Here is a 19915-nt window from a genome sequence, read left to right as displayed (position 1 = left end):
ACCCCCTTATCCCTCTTCCCCTGGCTCTTGTCTCCTTCCACCCCTTTACAGGTATTCTTATCTTGAATTTCTGACTTCCTTTCACTTTGAAAATATCTGACTCCCTTATTACCTTAGTCTGTAGCTCAACACTGATGCTTTCTGTATCTTTATCTCTTCTTCAACAAAAACTATCGCCATGGTAATACAATGCAATGAGGCACTGCAAAACACTGTAGCTTAAAACAACCACCATTTCTTGCTACTCACACCTCATGGGAAGGCAAGGCAGTTCTGCTGGTGGTGGCTGTGTTTGGCTGGTTGGTACTCCTGGGTTAATCTGGAGCTCACCTAAGTGTCTGATGGTGAGCTGGCTACTGGATGGTCTAGGATGGCCTTGACTGTGACAACTGGCTCTCACCCATGTGTCTTACCTTCCAGCACACCAGCCCAGGCACATTTCAATGAGCAAGTACCTTTCCAGGCCTCTGCTTCTAGCAGGTTGGCAACTGCCTCATTGGTCAAAGCAAGTCCTGAGACTGAGCTCAGGGTCAGAGTGGTGGGGGACCACTGTTGTAGGGTATGGTTACAAGGGGAGTAAGAAGCTGAGACTGCTGATGTTGTCACTCTACCACAGTCCCATTGCCCTCCACTCTCACTGCCCATATCCTTGTCAGGGTGCTTGTTACCTCATAACTGAAGTAGAACAGCCATGCTGGACTCTTCCCTAGAGCCCAACCATACAGAGCTTATTTCTGATCTGCCTTTGGCCTCAGAGCTCTGCCCATCTTCACTGCTCTCCCTGTCCTTTTTATCTACCAAAAATACACATACCTGCTGCCAATAAAACAAAATGTGTATCTGCCAAGGCCTAACCCAGGACTCCACTATTTTATGTGCTACAGGTTTTTCAGCCACATACTTTCTTCCTGACTGAGAAACCACACTTTGCCCAGCCCATGGTCTCTGTTCAGTTTTATGAGCCGTACACAGGGTCAGGACCAGGGTGAGGCAAGTAAGATACATAAGGAACAAAATTTAAGTAAGCATTCACTGTTAGGGTCGCCCAAATTTAGGGTCAGCACTGACAGTCAGCGGTTCCATGAATTGTGTATCCTGGGAGCCTCACTCACCTCTCCCCAGTCCCAACCCTGGCCATACTGGTCATTTCGATATCAACTTTTCATTTTTCATGTGAAATGTTCATAAGATTGTGAACCTTCTTTTAAGCAGGACCAGGCTTGCCTAGCTCAAGATTAGGAAATAAATACTCAGTGAGGTAGGTAGTTTCAGAGAAAGTGAGGTATTCCTGATATATAGTAAAGCCTAGGGGAAAAACACTGGAAGAGATGAGAAATGTAGGGATAAAGAAGGGATTGACTAATTTTGCCAAAGATTAAGACATGTGAATTCATGCCGTGATAACAGGAGAATTCAAGGAAAGCATCATTGCTGTGATGTAGAGCATCCTTGAGAGGTATGTTGCACACCAGTTGTAGAGAAGATTCATGATCTCTACTGGGTCGGGTAGAAACCCAGATGTAGATTCATATGCCTAGGGAGATGGAAGAAAAGGGCTCTTAGGCCTGAATTTTGGAGTGAAGTTAAAGCTAAATGCATGCATACATACATAAATGGCTCTGACCATCACCAAGGAAAAGGGTAGGTAAAGGAGGCTTCTGATCATGGAAATGTTGTAATTTTAAAGGAGGATGAATTGACAAGTGACACCAGTTAAAAAGGAAGTGATGGATTTCTGTTTAAAGACAGGGCACTAAAAGAAGAGGTCACCTACAAAATTTGGCGAAGTATATGTTTCCTGAACATCTTTTCATTGACAGGGATACTCACGAAGACCTAAGGGACAATTTCAGGCTTGTCAACATTCATGAGATTGATTTCCTGAACCTTTCTAATGTCTGTTGAACAACCACTCTGAGTTTAAAGAAATTCCCAAGTCCCAGTTCACACAGTGTGGCCCACACGGGCAGAAGCATATCCTTGAGACACCATTTTCCATATAAATCTGAGAATTGTCAATGAGTGATGGTAAAATCTTGAAAAGCAGAGGAAGGGGATCCCTGGGTGGCTCAGTAGTTTGGCACCTGCCTTCGGCCCAGGGCGTGATCCTGGAGTCCTGGGATCAAGTCCCACATCAGGCTCCCTGCATGGAGCCTGCCTCTCCCTCTGCCTATGTCTCTGCACCCCTCCCCGCCGTGTTTCTCATAAATAAATAAAATATTTTAAAATAAAAGCAGAGAAAAACAAACTAAGACCAATATTTCCATAATAAGGCAAGTAAGGCAAGTAATATACATAAGGAACAAAATTTAAGTAAGCATTCACTGTTAGGGTCGCCCAAATTTAGGGTCAGCACTGACAGTCAGCGGTTCCCTGAACTGTGTATCCTGGGAGCCTCACTCACCTCTCCCCAGTCCCAACCCTGGCCATACTGGTCATTTCGATATCAACTTTTCATTTTTCATGTGAAATGTTCATAAGAATGTTCATCAAAGGCCACCAAACTCTCATGTGTCCTGTAAGCCAAGACCATTGTCCTCTGATGACGGAAACTCAGATGAACTCTCCTCATCTTACTCCCCTCCCCGGGAATCCTTTAGTTCCACTAAAGCTTGCCATTTCTCCAAATTTTTTATCCTGGAAGGAATATCATCTCAAATAGAAGTCCTGTGTGGGAAACAGTATCTTCAATTAAATATATGTGTATATTCATATCTCACTAATACATTCCAAACACCAGTGAGGATGTTACATGACTGGCCGCAGAGGCTGAGGGACTCTACTCTTATAGTTGTAGTGTAGTCACAGTGGTGTGGCACATGGTGATATCTCGGTTTCTTCTCTCCGCTTTGAATAACCTGAAAACTCGAGAAGAAGATGAAATCAGAACCAGAACATGGGCAAGTTCTTTCTTCCCACTCTCCACCCAGAAATCCAGCCAGCTGTTGAACTGGCAAAGGAGGGGAAAGGAGTTTAAAGAAGAGGAAATTAAAATACACACCCACAGTTCTAAGTGCAATATTTTGTTTTCTCAGGACAGTGGATGTTTTCTTTTAATTTTGACATTTTGAGGTTCTGTTAAGAATCTGCCGCTTGCGTCGATAGGGCTGAATAATATTCTTCCAAAGGAACATTTAATTAGAAAATTAAGTGATGCACACTGAAGATTTCTCCAGCAGCATAGGCTATCTTCAACTTGTTCTTATCCAGACCTCTCACGTAGGGTCCTGATGTCATGTGTTGGTGACAACACCCGACAAGTCCAAGTATTAAAATTCACATATTGCACGTTTCCATATTGAAGTATCAACCACAGGTGTCTTTTTTAATTCCATTCAAAACCACTTTGCATAGTCCAAAAATTACTGATCCTCATAGCCCCCCAGTGAAAAAGGTAGTATTATGCTTTAGTTGGTAAGGAGTCATGTGGAAGTTCGTTAATTTGCCTACTACCAGGAACATGAGTAGCAATTATAAGAAAAGTCCAAAGTCCCCAAAGCCAGGTGCTTTGATCATGCTGGGGACACTCATTATTTGCCACCTAAACTGAATTATTGAGTCTTACACTATCTATCCAATGTCAATTCTGGCTTCTCCAACTCAGAGTAATTTTAGTTGCTTCGTTTCCTTTAGCTTTCCCTGCCTGAATCTCATGCTAAAATTAGCCTCAAGGTTGGAGGAACTGGCTGGAAAGTTCAGTACCAACCCGGAATGTTTTCCATCATTTGACCAAACCTCGAATGCTGAACATTTCTAACATTCAAAGAGGGTTTGTTTAAGTTTTCCAGTTTTACCCTCCTGGTTTCAAATGGCACCAGAAGTCGAAGAGCCAAAACTCTGTAAGGAGAAACTGTTCCAAACAAGATTCCTGGCCCAGGGCAGGCCTGAAAGGATCCAGATGCATTTGAAAGAGGTAGCCAAACTCCTGGATGCCTGTGTAAGTGGGTCCTCTGGACTCTGGCTTGGACGATCCAAGTGGGGACAATGTAAGGCTGGGTCCCTCCTTCTGGAACAAAGCACAGGATATGACATGTGCAAGGCCACGGCTGGAGAGCAGAGGCAGCTATCCCACAGGGAGGACAACCCATGGTGGGACAACGGAGGCCACCTGCAATGCTGCCACATGGAACACGTGGTACGCTTCTGGAAAGACTCACAGGATTGATGTGTTTCCAAAATGCAAACTAGGTGAAAACTCAGAGTTTGAGGCCCCTGGAGGGGGAAAAAAAAAAACCCTTTCTGTTTATATCCATGTGGCCACCAGCTTGGTAGATGGAGCACACAGGAGCCTCCCTACATTGAGTGTCAAACCTCAAACTGTAAACTTGACCCAAACCCAGCACTTGAGATGAGAGGTCTGAGTGACAATCTGAGAAAGCTCTATCTTAGAGGATATGAGCCACACCTCGTGTGGGTTTCTGCTGTCTAGAAACAGCCAGGGTTTACAAAATTATGCCAAAGCAACAAGGTAGAAAAGTTAGACTTTTTAGAAAGTTCTAAGGAAAACAGAGATCTCAAAGACTAGAAAATTATCATAGCATGTTCTTTATCAAACCCTTCCCTATGCAAGCCTTCCTCAGAGCCACCATCTCCAGCTTTGATGTATAAAGGGATCATTTGGGGAGCTGGTAAAACTGTAGACTCTAGTTCAATAGGTCTGGGACGGAGCCGAAGATCCTGAACCCTCACAGGTTCCTGGGTGATGTCAATGTTGCTGACCCAGAGGTCACCCTTCAAGTAGTGAAGCAGTTTACACTCTTATATTGGAAACAGTGATCATTAAACAGCTTTTCATGTCATCAGACAGCTTTGAGTGGATGGGTTGACTGGTTTCATTGATGGGTTTCAATGCCTGCTTTCTTTTTTTAAGTTCTGTGTTTTTTTGTTTTGTTTTGTTTTGTTTTTTTATTCATGAAAGACACACAGAGAGAAGCAGAGATATAGGCAGAGGGAGAAGCAGGCTCCCTGTAGGAAGCCCTATGCGGGACTTAATCCCAGGGTCCCAAGATCATGACCAGAGCCAAAGGCAGATGTTCAACCACTGAGCTACCCAGGTGCCTCTAAAGTCCTATATCTCCACAGAGCAATACATCTTCATCTAGGGCAGGTTAAGAAATAAATCCTGAAATCCTTGTCTGGCCATACAATAGAGTCTTATGGGGACTTAAATTTGAATTGTACTTTTACCAGAGTGAGAGACTTGTGCATAAAATAGCCATGCTCCACTGTGGACACCATCATGAGAGGCCAGGAAAGAAGATCTGTAACACTTGGGCCTGCAGAACTCTCCAGTTATTTCAAACTACTGGATTTGCCAAGGGCCGATTGTATTCATTCCGTGAAGCTCTGACGTCCGTGTCTCAGTTTCAGATTCGTCACTGAGGTCATCGTCAGCATGGCATGGAAGTTTCTGGATAACACCTCTGTTGGAACAAAGATTGAGAAAAGAATGAAAATGTGTTCTACAGAGAGATAATTCAGCAGCATTGTGTGCTTGGAATTTTACACTACCTCGGTTCTCGAGGTCCTTCTTTGCTTCTCTTTCCTGGCCAGAGAATCTGCTTTACGATAAACACGCTCAGAGATAGGGTGCAGTGTCACGTAATACAAAAGCCTAACAGAGAATGCTTTAATTGGGTTGGACTGCACACAGAAGTTTATACATTAATTACAGGGTGATGCAACCATGCATCTTTCCACCTTTGGTGGTATTTTTATAGAACCATTAAAAATGACACCTGAGCATATTCCCCACCCCCACCCCAATAGTGGTATATGGGAGCTGTATCTGATTTGAGTGAAGTTGAAAACTGCCATCCAATGACTTGGCAAAGCCACAGTCGGTTGTAGCCGCTTGGGTCCAACTCCCAGGCCAGCAGCCCAGGGTCTGAGTCACTTGCAGGAAGTAGGTCACAGGGTGTGGGTCAATGCACAAACTTAAAGAATCCTCAACAGTTCTAGCTAAGATAGGATTGAGTATTCCTCTAGGCGGCTCATTGACGACATATGTGTCTTTTCATCTTGGGCTCCGAGGGAAGTGGTAAGGCCAAGTCCACCAGAGGCCGGTTGAGGCTTTGCTTATTGCCACGACTTAGAGGATGCCCAGAAAACCTCCAACTATTGCCTCACCGAGCTGTAAGGTTCTACTGTGGCTGTGATGGCAGATGACCCAGAGGAAGGCAGAGCAGCCCAGAGTGCAGGCCTTCAACTCTGCCCTCTGGTGCCCCCTCGAAACTCCGGCCCCGACGATTTCAGACCATGACAGCAGGAGGCGAGACTTCAGCTAACCCCAGTCTTAGAATCATCTTTAAACTTGACCTGTTCTACAAAGACTCTGCTGGGAAAGATATATATTCAGCTCTAGCGAGGCCCAGAGAGAGAAGCCAAGAATGTGGGCAGTTAGCTGACACATCCAGAGCCTCCTCTCAAGCATCTGGACACCTAAGGCTGAAAGCATCTGGGGAGTTTCTAAAATGAAATATCAGAATTTATCTGTGTCGCCACTTGAATTGCTAAGTCATTAATAAGTCTGAGCCAGCTCTCAAGTGGCAGCTGCATGTTACGGCATTCAGCTCTCAAGACCCTACTAGAGAATATTACACACAGAAGGAAAAGAGTCTGACGTGGGATCGAACCCAGACTTGAGTTTGTCAGGGAGCACAGGGACGTAGACGTCGTTATCTTCACCAGGAATTTGCACTGAAAAGCAACAGGAACCGTGCGTCATGTTCGGATATTAATAAGCATCATAGAGGAAATACATACATTATTTTTCTTTTAAACATTAATAAGGTATCAACACTTGGTAAGCTAACTTCACACAGGGCTGGGAGAAAGCCGTCTCTCGAGTTTCAATTCCTGCCTTAGTCAAAACAGGAGTAAGTAAAAATCATGTCCTTTCCTTTTAAAAGACCTGCGCCATTTGCCCTTGAGCACGTTGTCACCGTGGGTATGGGTGGAACTGAGTGGCTACGGGAAAAACCGAGGGGATCTTGTGATGGTTCAGACTCTCTGATACGTCTTTGCTGGCTCTGCCTGTGTCGCTAGGAACCCAGGGTGAGCATTTTAAGCTCATTGCCTCAATTGCTCTTGACCCTGTGGGTTGAAGCCTTGTGTGTACATGGTGCCTTGGAGGATGTGTGGGGAGCACAGCAAAGTGAATATAGAAACAACTTAGGGAAGGAGAGTCTCTCTTTATCTCGGAACTGCAAAAAAGCACGATATTTCATTTGTTAGCCCTTAAAAGCAACGAGCAGGAAAGAGCAATAAGTCTGTGCCACATCATCCTGTGTTTAGCACTTCCACACAGGCTTGTCTTCCTCCTAAGGTGGAGGATGAGCTGTGTGATCTTCCTGGGCCAGGCCCATGAGAAGGGGCTTGCTCCGGAGAAGCATCCCCCCTGGGTCCTGTCTCTGCGGTGAAGTCTTCTTGAACGCGCTCAAAGTGTAGTTAGGGTAGCGCTCGCCTGAGCTTTACCTGCAGGTCTGAATTAGCTTATCGATGCCTGTCGAAGTAGAGAAAGGCCACGCGTGGGACTTACACAGGTGAGAAGGTGAGAACAAAAAATAAACAGTCGCAGGTTAGCCCCTGCTTTGGCTCAAAATACAGATCCTCTCTTTTCTTTGTTTTCCTTTAGACTCTTAATTTCAGTGTGCGCGTAAGCGAGAACTCTGATTTGGCCTCTTTACTGAAAAGATGTTCATTTAGGAGGAATAAAACCACATAATTTTGCTTTTATGACAACAGCCTTTTCATCACAAAATTGCAACGCTTCCCCTTTCTCTCGGCTTCACAATATCAGCAAGTTGCTAGACCCCCCCATAGGGGTCAGACGCTCCGCAAAACATTTCCTTTTATTTTGTTTTTCCTTTTATAGTTTCACTTAGGCTGTTATAGTCTTTACCAAGGGCTGGATTCTCCTGAGCGGATGCCCGGCTCCGCTTAAGTGATGGGATCCACATCCTGTCTGAGCAGCAGCCTGATGCCAGGGTTGAATTACTATTGAATAAGCAGCAATGAAATTGTTATCAAAATAATCGGTCGTTCCAAAAACCACAAATAACAACAACAGGACCCAAGTTGTACTAAATCAGCAAAGACCATCGATATAATAAGAGACTGAGTCACTTTTCTCTACAACCCCTCTCTTGCAAACTCTACTCGGCTATTTTCTTGCACAGCCTGGAGGAGGGCAGGTGGGGGGAAGGAAGGGCATGGCTCAGAAAGTTAAAAAAAAAAAAATTGACATCACTTAAGTCACATGGTTGGCAAGAACCAATTAAGATGGGCTGTGGAAAGGGGAACAGTTAAATTTGTAATTTGGGTTGTGTGAAAACTTCTTTGGGCCTCATAAACAACCACAGAACCACAAGTTGGGTAGGCTGGCAGTGTCAGAAGTCTGCGCCCGGCATAGTGGTCAGCAAGCAGGACGAACCACACTGACTGCAAACCACAGGGTTTCGCAGAGTGGTGAGCATCACCAACCCACAGCCAAGGCGCCGCTTTTTTTTTTTTTTTAAATCTTGAACAATTTGAATATTTGTTTTCGCAAAGGTACCTTTTTTCATAGGGCTCGGGGAGCCCCAGAGGGATGGGGGGAGAAAAAAAAGGTGCAAGGAGCCATGGTTGGGCATGAGGTTGCAACAGTGACCTTTCTTGGTTTTCACTCCAAAGGTAAAAGAAATCATTGAATCCCCCGCCTTCAGAAGAGGGTGCATTTTCAGGAGGAAGCGATGGCTTCAGACAGCATATTTGAGTCATTTCCTTCATACCCACAGTGCTTCATGAGAGGTGAGTACGCTCTGGTCTTTTGATACCTACTTGGGCTCAGCTTTGCAGATAACGAAATGGCAGCCTGTTGGGACCCGGTGCTCGGAGCTGGGGCCGATTTCCCCGTCTGTTTTGTGGAAAGAATTCAAACGCGGGCGTATGATTACAAGGCTATTGGATTACTTATTCATCAGATGGCAGCTCTTCAGCAATGTTTTAATAAATACTTAGCTAAGCTGTTGAAGTGTTCGGTCGGTGTGTGAGAACTTTGTCAAGTGCAAGTAAGTTGGGCTGCTCCTGATTAAAGTCCTAGAGATTAGAGAGAGCTTGCAAAGGAGCTCTCCGGGTTTTGCTTCCTGCCCCTTTGCCTGCAAGGACTGTGGCTGAGTGTCCCCCACCTGGCCTGCCACCCGCCCCGCATCGCAGCCTGCCCCGGGCTCCAGGGGGCACATGTGCAGCTGGCCAGGGAGGGGTGGCCGGGGCCAGCGCGGGGCGGAGGCGGAGGGAGGCTGGCAGACACACGCTAGACCAGGCTGGGGACCTCAGGGGCCCAGTGGCAGCTCCGTTGTCCCCTAAAGGCAGAGAGAGCAGGAGACAGGCGCATCTGTCTGCGTTACAACCACCCAGATGGGGCCGCGCTCCTGTTCCCTGTGGCCTCCCGTTGCACAGAGGCAGCCAGCATCTTCTTTCAAGGGAAGAGGAAAAAAAAAAAAAATGCAAGCTGTCTTGTGCAGAGGTCTCTCTCGCAGAGAGCAATGAAGACGTTTCCTAAGTCAAGGGTTGTCGCAGCTCGGGTCATTAGATTGTGCGCTTCCTAATAGGAACAGCCAGTGCGGAAAACCCGTCTGCAGTTTTGCAAGCGGCCTCTCGAAATGTGCAAAGCTGCAGGGAGGCTACAGCCAGGAGTGTGTGGGTCCGTGTGTGCATGTGCCTTCTGCGTATCGCTGGTGGGAAAAGAGGGCCGTGTTTAAGCAAACAAAAATAATGACATAAAAATGTCATGAAGCCATCGCAGTGTGTCGGGGCACGCACTCTGACCAACGCCTGCGAAATGTGGCTTGATGGTTTGGCACAGCCGGCGTGGAGTGGGACGGGACGGGGGAATAATTAATTTTCTGGCTAGAAACTCGCGCGCGCACCCAAATAGTATCTGTGACTCATTATTTATTCATACAGCCAAATGAGCAGGGGAATGCAGAGGCCTGCCAGCCACTTTGTCACAACAAATGCTGTTGTGAATGCCACAGAGCCTCTGTGTTTCCGGGTCCCTGAAATGTAAAAACTTGACAAAGCTTGTGTGTGTGTGTGTGTGTGTGTGTGCGTGCGTGTGTGTGTGTGTGTGTGTGTGTGTGTGTTGAGGGTGGTGGGGGAGGATTTCAGGAGAAGGGGAAGAAAGCAAGTCATTAACCGATTCAAAGCTTCAAATTAGAGGGTTTGCAAGTGCTTCTTTACTGGCAGCTGAGGACATTTTAGTGAAGTTGAATCATGCGACGTGCGTGAGTCACACGTCCTTGCAGCCGCGCCGGGCTCCCGTGGCAGAGACGGCGGCCGCTGGTGAGAAGCTGTGAACTGCTCCCTGGCTGCATTTCCTCTGGGCCACGAACAAGAAAAGGAAGCAATATTTGTAGAATAACAGACAGAAAGATCTTCCTGCCTTTACTCTGCTTTCAATACCCTCCCGGCGATTATTGTTTCCTATTTTATCAACTCAGGAAGGCAGATGCAGGAAATTTGAAAACATTCCACCGGGCCCTAGATCGGACTGTGTGCGTGGAGCGGGGCTGCCTGTGAAGTTCGTTGTCCTTACTGGCCAGACAGCAGAGACGGGGAAGGGACCCAGGGACCTGCTCGAGCGCCAGGAAATAGAAAGCGCCCAGGCTCTGACGTGGCCCCTGTGCTGATGGAAGTCACCCAGCTGGCCCAGGTCAGGCAAAGGGGCAGTTTGCTTTCAAGGGAGCGGTGCGGAGAGAGCCCCGAGAGCCCAATCGGGTCTCAGAAGGCCTGATGGAAAAAGGCCTTTTTGATTGTGCACCCCTTCAGCTCAGGAAAAGGAACTTGGGGGCTTTTATGATCTCTTACTTAATAATATCATATCGAGATTTAACGTCAGAGAACCAAAGCGAAATCTTGGCAATTTCCCAGTTAACTTTTATCAAGGTGATCCACCACTGCCCGGGTTAGGCATGCACACTCAGGGGCGCCAGAGAGGAGACAGCATGTCACTGCTTTTTTTTTTTTTAATTTTTATTTTTTAATAATAAATTTATTTTTTATTGGTGTTCAATTTGCCAACATACAGAATAACACCCAGTGCTCATCCCGTCAAGTGCCCCCCTAAGTGGCACTGCTTTTGGTGCCATTTGGGCCCCGCCTGAGAGCGTGCTGCTAGGAGAATCGCATCTGGTCACCTCCAACAGATTGTTCTGAGTTCTTAAACTGCATTCCCATAGACTGGCCATCAGTGGTGCTCAGGCTCACACTCACTCCTGGCTACGTATAATTTATAGTGAGTGCCCCCCCCCCCACACACACACACACTGCAGCTAGGAGCTGGAGGGGGAAAACAACATCTTGTTTTCTTCCTGGGATGGTGTTTTATCAGTCCGTGCAATCCTCACAGAAGGAAACGCATAACTCATTTTGGGCGAGGTACCCATGTGAACCATGGGGGGTGGAGGGAGAGGCGTGAGACCAAGCACCCCATTGTTCCCTTGTGTGTGAGAGGCAAGCCAGGGTCTGAAAGAGGGCATGCAAAGCGAATGTGGTCAACCACAGAGAGCACCGCTCCTTTCCCACCACACCGCACCAGGCTCTCGCTTCGTTTGCTTGGGTGAGGAGGGAAGATGCGATGAAAATCGCCTGGGATGGAACACCTGTGGTTCGCGACGGGACGTTCTTGCAGAACCCCAGCTCGTGTCCTCTCACGGGGTGCAAGGTGTCGGCCCGAAGAGCGGCGGTACGTGTGGAAAGGGAAAGCGGTGGCACACGTATACTCTTGCAAAATCCCTCAGGTAGCCTTGCTCTTAGAAGTGGCTTAGTGGTCTATGCAAAGCCTGAATGCTAATATGCCTCGGAGTTCCTAGAACCACAGGTAGAAATCTCAGCAAGGCTGACTCACCACTGTCTTCTTGGAGGTGTCTTTCAAAGGGAATGCAGCCCTGAATGTATGAAGCGCGCTGCTCTGTTAGCATCCCCTCTGGCTCGACTGAAGAGTCGGGATCACAGAAAGCCATAGATTAAACCGGGTACCCGTAGTTAAAATGCATGAGGCCTGTGTGATTTTTCTGGGGCTGCCATAACAACGTACCCCAGACCGAGTGGCTTAAGCCTCCGAAGCACCTTGTCTCAGGATGCTGGGGGCCAGAAGTCTCACGCAGAATCACCGTGTAGCTTTAATTATTGAAGGTTTCAAGGTGTCAGGAGGATTGGTTTCTTCCAAGGCCTCTCTCCTTGGCTCCTCTCTGTGTCCTCATGTGGTCTTCCCCCATGGGTGTCTGTGTCCCAATCTCCCCTTCTTATAAGGACACCAGACCTCTGGCATCCGATCTCATTTAGTAGCCATCACCTCTGTAAAAACCCAATCTCCAAACACAGTCGCGTTCTGAAGTGCTGGGAGTCAGGACTTCAACACAGGAATTTTGGAGGGGACGCGGGGCAGCCCACGACGTGCCTCTTAGCAGGTCTGACTCCCTCGGGCCCACAAGGACACGGTGCCCTTCTGAGCTGCTCTCCCAGATGTTGAAGAATCAGACCCGAGCCCCCTCTGTACAAAACGGAGCCTCATGTCTTCAAACTGCCCACGCATTTTGAAACTAAGAAAAAAAAAAGGTGCTAAAAATCCATCTAAAGTCATAATCACACCCTTCGCCATTTCGTTTCTTTGCACGCTAACAAACCTTTGGAAATGATGAAGCAATTCTGAAATGTTTAAGCTTTAAAAGAGCAGAAAGCAGTCTCCCAAAGAAGCCATGCCTGGGTTCTGCTCCCTGAAGCGGGATTGTCCCCGTATTTCAGAACCCTAGGGACAGAGGGGTTGGAGGGGGGGGGGACGGAGGAGGCCCTGCACCTGCTCACACACCGAGTGCAGGCGCAGTCAACAACCTGTAGCAGGAGCATCTGCAGAAACGGCCGCTGATCCAGGAGCTAAACTAGGCAAGAAGCCTTTGGGAGCTTTTGGAAAGAAATTAGTAGCTGGGAGATTCCTTTGTTCCCTTGAAATAGGTCTGAAGTGTGTGCTGAGAGAAGACCTGGGCCTGCAGTGAGAAAGTGAGGTTGGGTCTGATGCGGAGGCCGCCACACACAGAGACTTTATTAGAACAACCAGGGTTTGGCTGGGCACAAGGTAGAGGACAGAGGCCTGGAGTTTATGGGAACAGGCGATGTTGGAAGAAGGGGGGTGGGGGGAGGCGGGTGGATGCGGAGCACACAGCCCAGTGATGATGGACTTCTCTTCTCCTGACTCCAACCAAGTAGTTTCCCTCTGCAGCCTCGGTTTCTCTTTTTTTTTAATATTATTTTTTAAAAAATATTTATTTGTTTATTTATGATAGACATAGAGAGAGAGAGAGAGAGAAGGAGAGAGGGGCAGAGACACAGGAGGAGGGAGAAGCAGGCTCCATGCCGGGAGTCTGACGTGGGACTCGATCCCGGGACTCCAGGATCGCACCCTGGGCCAAAGGCAGGCGCCAAACCACTGTGCCACCCGGGGATCCCCGAGCCTCGGTTTCCTAGTCCACAAAACGTAGTAGTAGTAGTTCCTCTTGGGAAAGTAGTTGTGTGGCCTGAATTAAGTAACCTGTGCAAAGAGCTCGGCACAATCCCACAAACGGGCAGTAAATGTTAGCCTTGGCTATCCATGTGGGGTGATCTCAGATGACACTGTGGGAATACAGAGGTCACAGGGTCCCAGAGGATGCCAGGGGAGGCTCCCTGGAGAAAGTGACACAGGGACTGGGGAAAGGAAAGGGTGGCCTTGGTGGAAGGGGTACAGCCGTACAGCATGGGCAAAGGTCAAGTGGCAGGAACCCCAGTGGTCTGGGGGGGTGCTCAGTAAGTCAGCCTGATGGCTTTTCTTATGGGCAGGTCACCCTTGCTTTACCGCAAGGACCCACACAGAGGACGCAAGACGAGCCTGGGCCCTGGATAGAGCTCGGCTGAACAAGGGTAGCTTCTGAGTGTGGAGGTTATTGGGAACGTGTTGTGACCTCAATCTTGGCAGCTGTGTCTCCTCCTTGAGAGTCCCGGTGTCACTTTCTTTTCCTCAAAGTCCTTCTTAGAGTAAAAGCCATGTGCCCTTGGAGCACACGCGAGTCCTCCAGGCCACCAAGAGGCTGCCTGCTTCCGTGCTTCTCACGACATTTCTGATCCTGTACTTTTACCAAAGCCCAGAAGGGCAGCCCCCACCCCCCACCTCCCCCCTCCCCACCCCAACCCCGCTCCTCTGGTTGAGGGAGGCAGCAGAAGCCAGCACAGGAAGCTCGAGCTCATTTTCAGTTTCTCAGGTAGCTTCCTAGTGACCTAGATGAGTCATTAAATGTCTGTCTCTCCTTCGGGTTCTACAAAAGGGGCTAGTGATGTTCTGGACACGCTTGCCTCCGAGTTAACAGAGTTCCTGTTCGAAATCTTTGAACGCGCCAGAGAGCGACTGAGGCACATCACAAATGTTCACAGCTTCACAACACGAAGTGACTTTTTTTTTTTTTACTTTTAATTATTATTCTACTTCCTGATAGGAAATGGTCATCCGACCATTTCACCCACGCGAAGCATTTTTCCCACATTGGCTCAAAAAATGTTCCAACTCCTACTCTTTAGAGAATTCTCCAGAAGCTGCCCTGCTACCTGAACAAATATCACGATCTGCAAAACACTTTCCCTGCAGCTCTGGTTCCTTGAGGTCCCCCCATCCCTTAGCTTTGGTGCCACCAATTCCCTGCGTTACCCTATTTTGCTGAGTAAAATAAGCCTTAAGAAATGTGTCTTTCATGTCCTGTCCCTTACCCTTTAGAAAAAAAAGAAAAAAAATGTCATAACTATGATGGCCCAGAGCTGTCAAAAGGAAGCTTTTCCTTTAAGAGCTTTACAGATCCTGAACATAACCAGGGAGAGCTTTAGGAGAACTAGGGGTGGTGGTTCCTGTACAGGAAACAGAACTCAAAAGCCTCAGGACACCTGCGTGGCTCAGTGGTTAAGCATCTGCCTTCGGCTCAGGTCGTGATCCTGGGGTCCTGGGATCGAGTCCTGCATCGAGCTCCCTGCAGGGAGCCTGCTTCTCCCTCTGCCTATGTCTCTACCTCTCTCTCTCTCCATGTCTGTCATGAATAAATAAATAAATAAAATCTTAAAAAAGAAAAAAAAATAATTCAAAACCCTCACTCAAAACCCTTTGGCATGCTGGAAAAGTCGGCTTGGTCACTCCTCTGGATCGCAGACTCCCCCCTTTGTCAGAGAGACACACCCTCATGCTCTCTCAGCTTTGTGAGTCTCTCGCTGTCCCTTCTTCCCCTCTCGTCTCCTGATAACACCGAACGAGGCCGAGAAGGGAGAGAGGAGTTGAGATAGAGGAATGAGCCCTGAATCCAAAAGATGATGGCAGTGATGCATTTTACCACAGTGACATAAAAACGTGTAAAGCTCTTGCTAGGGTTTATCAGTGAGAATTAAGTTTGGCTGAGCATTTAGGAAAATCTGACTCTCGTGGCTTGGGTGGCTGGGTATTGGCTTGCCTCCTGTGGCAGGCAGTTCAGGAGCACGGCCCCACGGCTAGTTCGGTGGGGCCTGGATGCTCCTGTGTTTTGGCCTCAGATCTGTCCAGGCAGGAAGGAGATGCAAGGCCTCAACCCCTTCTCTTTGTGAGGCTCTTTTTCTTCAGGAAAGGAAGCCCTTCTCTGCAAACTTCCCCTTATATATCTTGTAGGCCAGACCCATGTCACAAGGCCTGTAGCTGGCAGGTGCCTGGGACAGAGGAGTTGTCTCTTTCCCGCCCTAAGAGCAGAGGAGAGCAGAGGGGAAGGGAGCTGGACCTCCGTGCAGCATCTGCTATGACAGCCAAAGCTGCTTCTAGACCGACTGCCTCCCGATGACATCTCATCTCATTTGTCCCAACCCTTTCCGTGTCAGCAGTGCCTTGAAAATACACACAGAGAAACCCCGAATTCTCTAAGTTGTGGATGGAAGGTCAGGGTGGGGCAAGGCGATATTTATTCCTGCTTTATTGACAGCAAAACAAGCAAGAGATGGGATGGGGCAGGGCCGGGAGCTGCTGAATGGAGTCGAGGCCACACCTATGTTCTTTGCCAAAGACAGAATCACATTTGCCTCCCCTGCGAGAGAAGAAAGGCACACAGCGTCTTGTCCACAGGCGTGTTGCTCGTATAAGAGCCACCACACCTGGCCTTGGAGCTGGCGTATCTGCCAGTAACTGGAAATAGCTCACTTTTCCCTGGCCCTCACTCTTCTGCATCCTCAAACCCCATGGCCCAACACCCCACACCTTTATTTTTTTATTTATTTATTTTTATTTTTATTTTAAAGAGAAAATCCTTTTCTATGGAATTTCTTGAAAGGGCGTTTATTCCTTTTAAGTTGCCCTCCTTAAACTCTACTTCAAGATATTTTTATCTTTGATGGAACTATGAGAGCCAGATAATAACCCTCTATCTAGGAGATAGAGCACTTATTCCCACCTTGTATTTCTGCAAGTGATAGATTATTTCTACTTCGTAATGACTGGCCCTGTCTGCTTCCTCAGTTCCGATGCAGAGCTATCTCCCTGCAAGTCAATGCTTCATTAAGACCATATATATTTTTTTTCAGTTTCTCCGTGACATGTGAAATACCATAAATCTTTCATTTTGTTGTGCTGTAAGATCGGTGCGCGCTTAGAGAGTCATTGATTTTGTGTATGCCAATGTCCTCGCGGTCCATGGTCCACATGTGTCTATTTTCACATGGACTCCTTTCTCAATAGCGTGCTCTCCCAGGCATTTTAGGAGCCCAAATGTAAAAGGTCACCCAAAATAGAAATCTTAGTTGGCTAGTTAGGTTTACCCAACGGCTCTCCTGATTTTAAAACTGATGCTTCTTTGTATAAACTCACAGTCCATGCTAAATTGATTCTAAATCAAGGACTCGACTTGCCAAATCTTGAAACCCTTTCAATTGAAAGAAAGAACTACATGATGGCTCTGACATTTTGCAAAGCTTCTACTTTACCTTCCTTGCTAGCTATCCTGGTATTTGAGATGTCCTCTGCAAAGACTACGACCCCTAAAAAGAATCTTTTCTGATCTCTGATGGAGAACGAAATCGTAAGACAAGCGATCAATCCAGTATAGCCTGGAAGCAGGACTTGCAAGACTTGCTTCCAAAGCAAGGCTCTGTCTCTCCCTTTCCTTGAGAGCTATATTAGTTCTGAACAATGCTTAGGTTCTTCTGGAGATGTATAGGATTTCAGACAGTATTTTTTCCATTATTAGATCTTAAAGAAATATCTAGAAAATATTACAGTCAGTTTGCCAGATAAGGGCATGTTTAAAAGAGCAAATGAATCACTTAGAATCCCATACGTACTGCATGGTACTCTGTGGTCATGGGCCACCCTGGAGCAAGCTTCCTAAGGGAGGCTAAACAGGTTGTCAGAGCTGCTCTCTCATTGCTCAAGGTAGAAGCAATCTCCTTTTGCAATGCAAAAAATTTTAGCACGCATATCCTTCAATGGTTATTTTTTATTTTAGCCTCAAAATGTGCAAAAGCGGGATGCCCGGGTGGCTCAGTGGTTGAGCTTTTGCCTTTGGCTTAGGGCATGATCCCTGGGGTCCTGGGATCGAGTCCTGCATAGGGCTCTCTTCGGGGAACCTGCTTCTCCCTCTACCTATGTTTCTACCTCTCTCTGTGTGTCTCATAAATAAAGAAAAATTTTTAAAAATCTTTGCTAAGGAGAAGGTTGATGAACTGAAATACATTGGCCTGGGGGCCATTATTTTTTTGGGGATCAGTTTTAACACCAACCGCAATTTGCTGCCCTTTATCACATAGTTTCTACTGACCTTTGAACTACGTGCACCAAGCCCCTCATTCCACACTGTGTGCCGGCAGCCTCTGTGCAGCCCCATCCACCTCCCCAGCAGTCATAGCTGGACTTGACACTGACCCACTTTGCAAGCGCATAATGTGTAAAAATCAGGAACTGCGTATATGTATAAAACCCATGCGAATGGGTTACAAGCAAACTGCTACGAGGAGGTCAAGGACCGCTGCTCCCTGGCAGAGAAATCGGGGACAGTGCCGTCATCTCTGGAGGGCAAGCCTTTGTGAGCCCCCTCCAGCCCCCTTCCTGGAGCATCTGGCAGCCCCAGACCTGCCCATGGGGGTTGCATGCTGCCCCCTTCCTGCCAGGCTGGAGGGGCTGGGGGGATCCCAGCAGGGTGAGGGCAATCCCTTCACCCTAGTTTCCAAACAGCCCCCTCTCCTCCTGGACCTTCCTCCTCCCTCTATCCCTGATGGTTCTGGCTTTCCCAAACCACTTTTGATCTTCTGATTCCTCTTGGATTGAAGCAGACCAAGTTCCCCCCAGGCACCCCATTTTGGGGGGGGGGGGCTGTATTTTTTTAACGACACCCAGTTCCCCACCTGTTCCTCCCTTTTCCCATGCTGCCAACTTCTAACCGCAATAGTGACTCTGTGCTTGTCTGTTTAGTTCTGTGTATAAATGGAATGTTGTGGGGGAAAAAAAATCTGGAGGATCTGTGAGGAAGGAAAAATAGTTCTATGCTTCAGGAGTCTTCTCTCCTGTCCCAGCTTTTACATAATACGGTGGGAATGGGATGGGCGGTGGCCGGGGGCGGGGGGGCGGGGGGGGGGGGGGGGGAATGAAATTACATAAGCTCCTGACAGGTGTGAACAGAAACTCAAGCTCCAACGTTACTATTATTGAACCTACTGTTTGTTTATAAAGATCAGAATCGGGACGCCTGGGTGGCTCAGGGGTTGAGAGTCTGCCTTCGGCCCAGGGCGTGATTCTGGAGTCCCGGGATCGAGTCCCAAATCGGGCTCCTTGTGGGGAGCCTGCTTCTCCCTCTGCCTGTGTCTCTGCCTCTCTCTCTGTGTCTCTGTGTCTCTCATGAATAAATAAATGAAATCTTTAAAAAAAATAAAATAAAGATCAGAATGGCTGTTACTCCCCAAGTTCTAGAGCAGAGGAACAATTATTAAACAAATATTAGGACTGTGCAGGGGGGGTGGGGTCATGTGAGGAGGTACAAATGCCAACAATGGAAATTGTATTCAGCTGTCAATCACCCAACCTCATTGCTTCATATTTTTTAAAAAAAGAAGTTATGCCTCCCATACATTTCCCACTTCCCACTGAGTTGTGTTCCAAAGAGCTCATTGTATCAGAAAGATGGGTGAATCTGTTTAAATAACAAATGAACGATGAAACATGATCCTGTATGAGGCTTTCTAAGTTACTCCTGCATATAGTTCTCTATTGCCCTATGCAGTGCCAGTTGGCATTTGAAACTATGTAACCATAGACGTCTCTAAATGCAATTGTATGTATCATAGATGATACATAGTATACTCTCTCTCTCTGCCTTAGGGCCCCAGAGACATTCACCTTTCCAAGGTGTCACAGCTGGTCAGGACCTGAGTTAGAACCAGCAGCTGGATCTGCTTGGCTCCTGTCCCCCCCGCCCGCCCCGAGTTTTGGAGACACTGGACATAGGAGGCAGAATCCACTTGGGGTTCTCTGATTAGCAGACACCTCTCTTAATCCTCCTTAATTACTCTTCTCATCGGTCAGACACCACAGCCCTTTACAGGCTAAATCCCTTTCATTGTGGGGAAACATGAAGTCGAGCAGTTTATAGGAGCCCGCGGCTTAGGGGCACATTAGGAATGAATCTCTCTGCAGAAGCGCCTCCTCTGCCCTGGTGTGATTTGGATGTTCTCGCTCACTCTGTGGTTTGAATGTTCTTTTTTTTTTTTTTTTTTTTTACCCAACACACCCAGCCATGCCTTAGGTAAGCTACCCACCACATACCCAGGGCCCCCTTAAGCAATTTTAGGGTTAACCAGGTTGGTTTTAATGAGAGTCTCTGGTGAAATCTGAATAACCAGAGGAACTACAAGTGTGCATGTTCAC

The 19915-nt window shown here is 47.5% G+C and overlaps 1 protein-coding gene across 6 annotated transcripts in view; it reads left to right on the top strand.

Moving 5' to 3' along the window:
• Positions 1 to 8332: 8332 nt before the first annotated feature.
• The window catches only part of RUNX1 (RUNX family transcription factor 1), a 254199-nt gene continuing 242616 nt past the window's right edge, over positions 8333 to 19915 (top strand). For 2 of the 6 annotated variants that reach the window (XM_077879128.1, XM_077879127.1), the window contains exons 1-2: positions 8333 to 8553; positions 8674 to 8790. In XM_077879128.1, the coding sequence (XP_077735254.1) occupies positions 8733 to 8790 (58 nt within the window). In that variant the 5' untranslated portion in view covers positions 8333 to 8553; positions 8674 to 8732. The remainder of the gene's footprint in view (positions 8554 to 8673; positions 8791 to 19915) is intronic. The other 4 variants (XM_077879125.1, XM_077879123.1, XM_077879126.1 and 1 more) reach the window with 4 other exon arrangements.

This window comes from Canis aureus, chromosome 30 (genome assembly GCF_053574225.1).
Source record: "Canis aureus isolate CA01 chromosome 30, VMU_Caureus_v.1.0, whole genome shotgun sequence".
Lineage (NCBI taxonomy): Eukaryota > Metazoa > Chordata > Mammalia > Carnivora > Canidae > Canis > Canis aureus.
The sequence above is the reverse complement of the archived record's forward strand: the minus strand, read 5'-3'. Positions and strand labels throughout refer to the sequence as shown.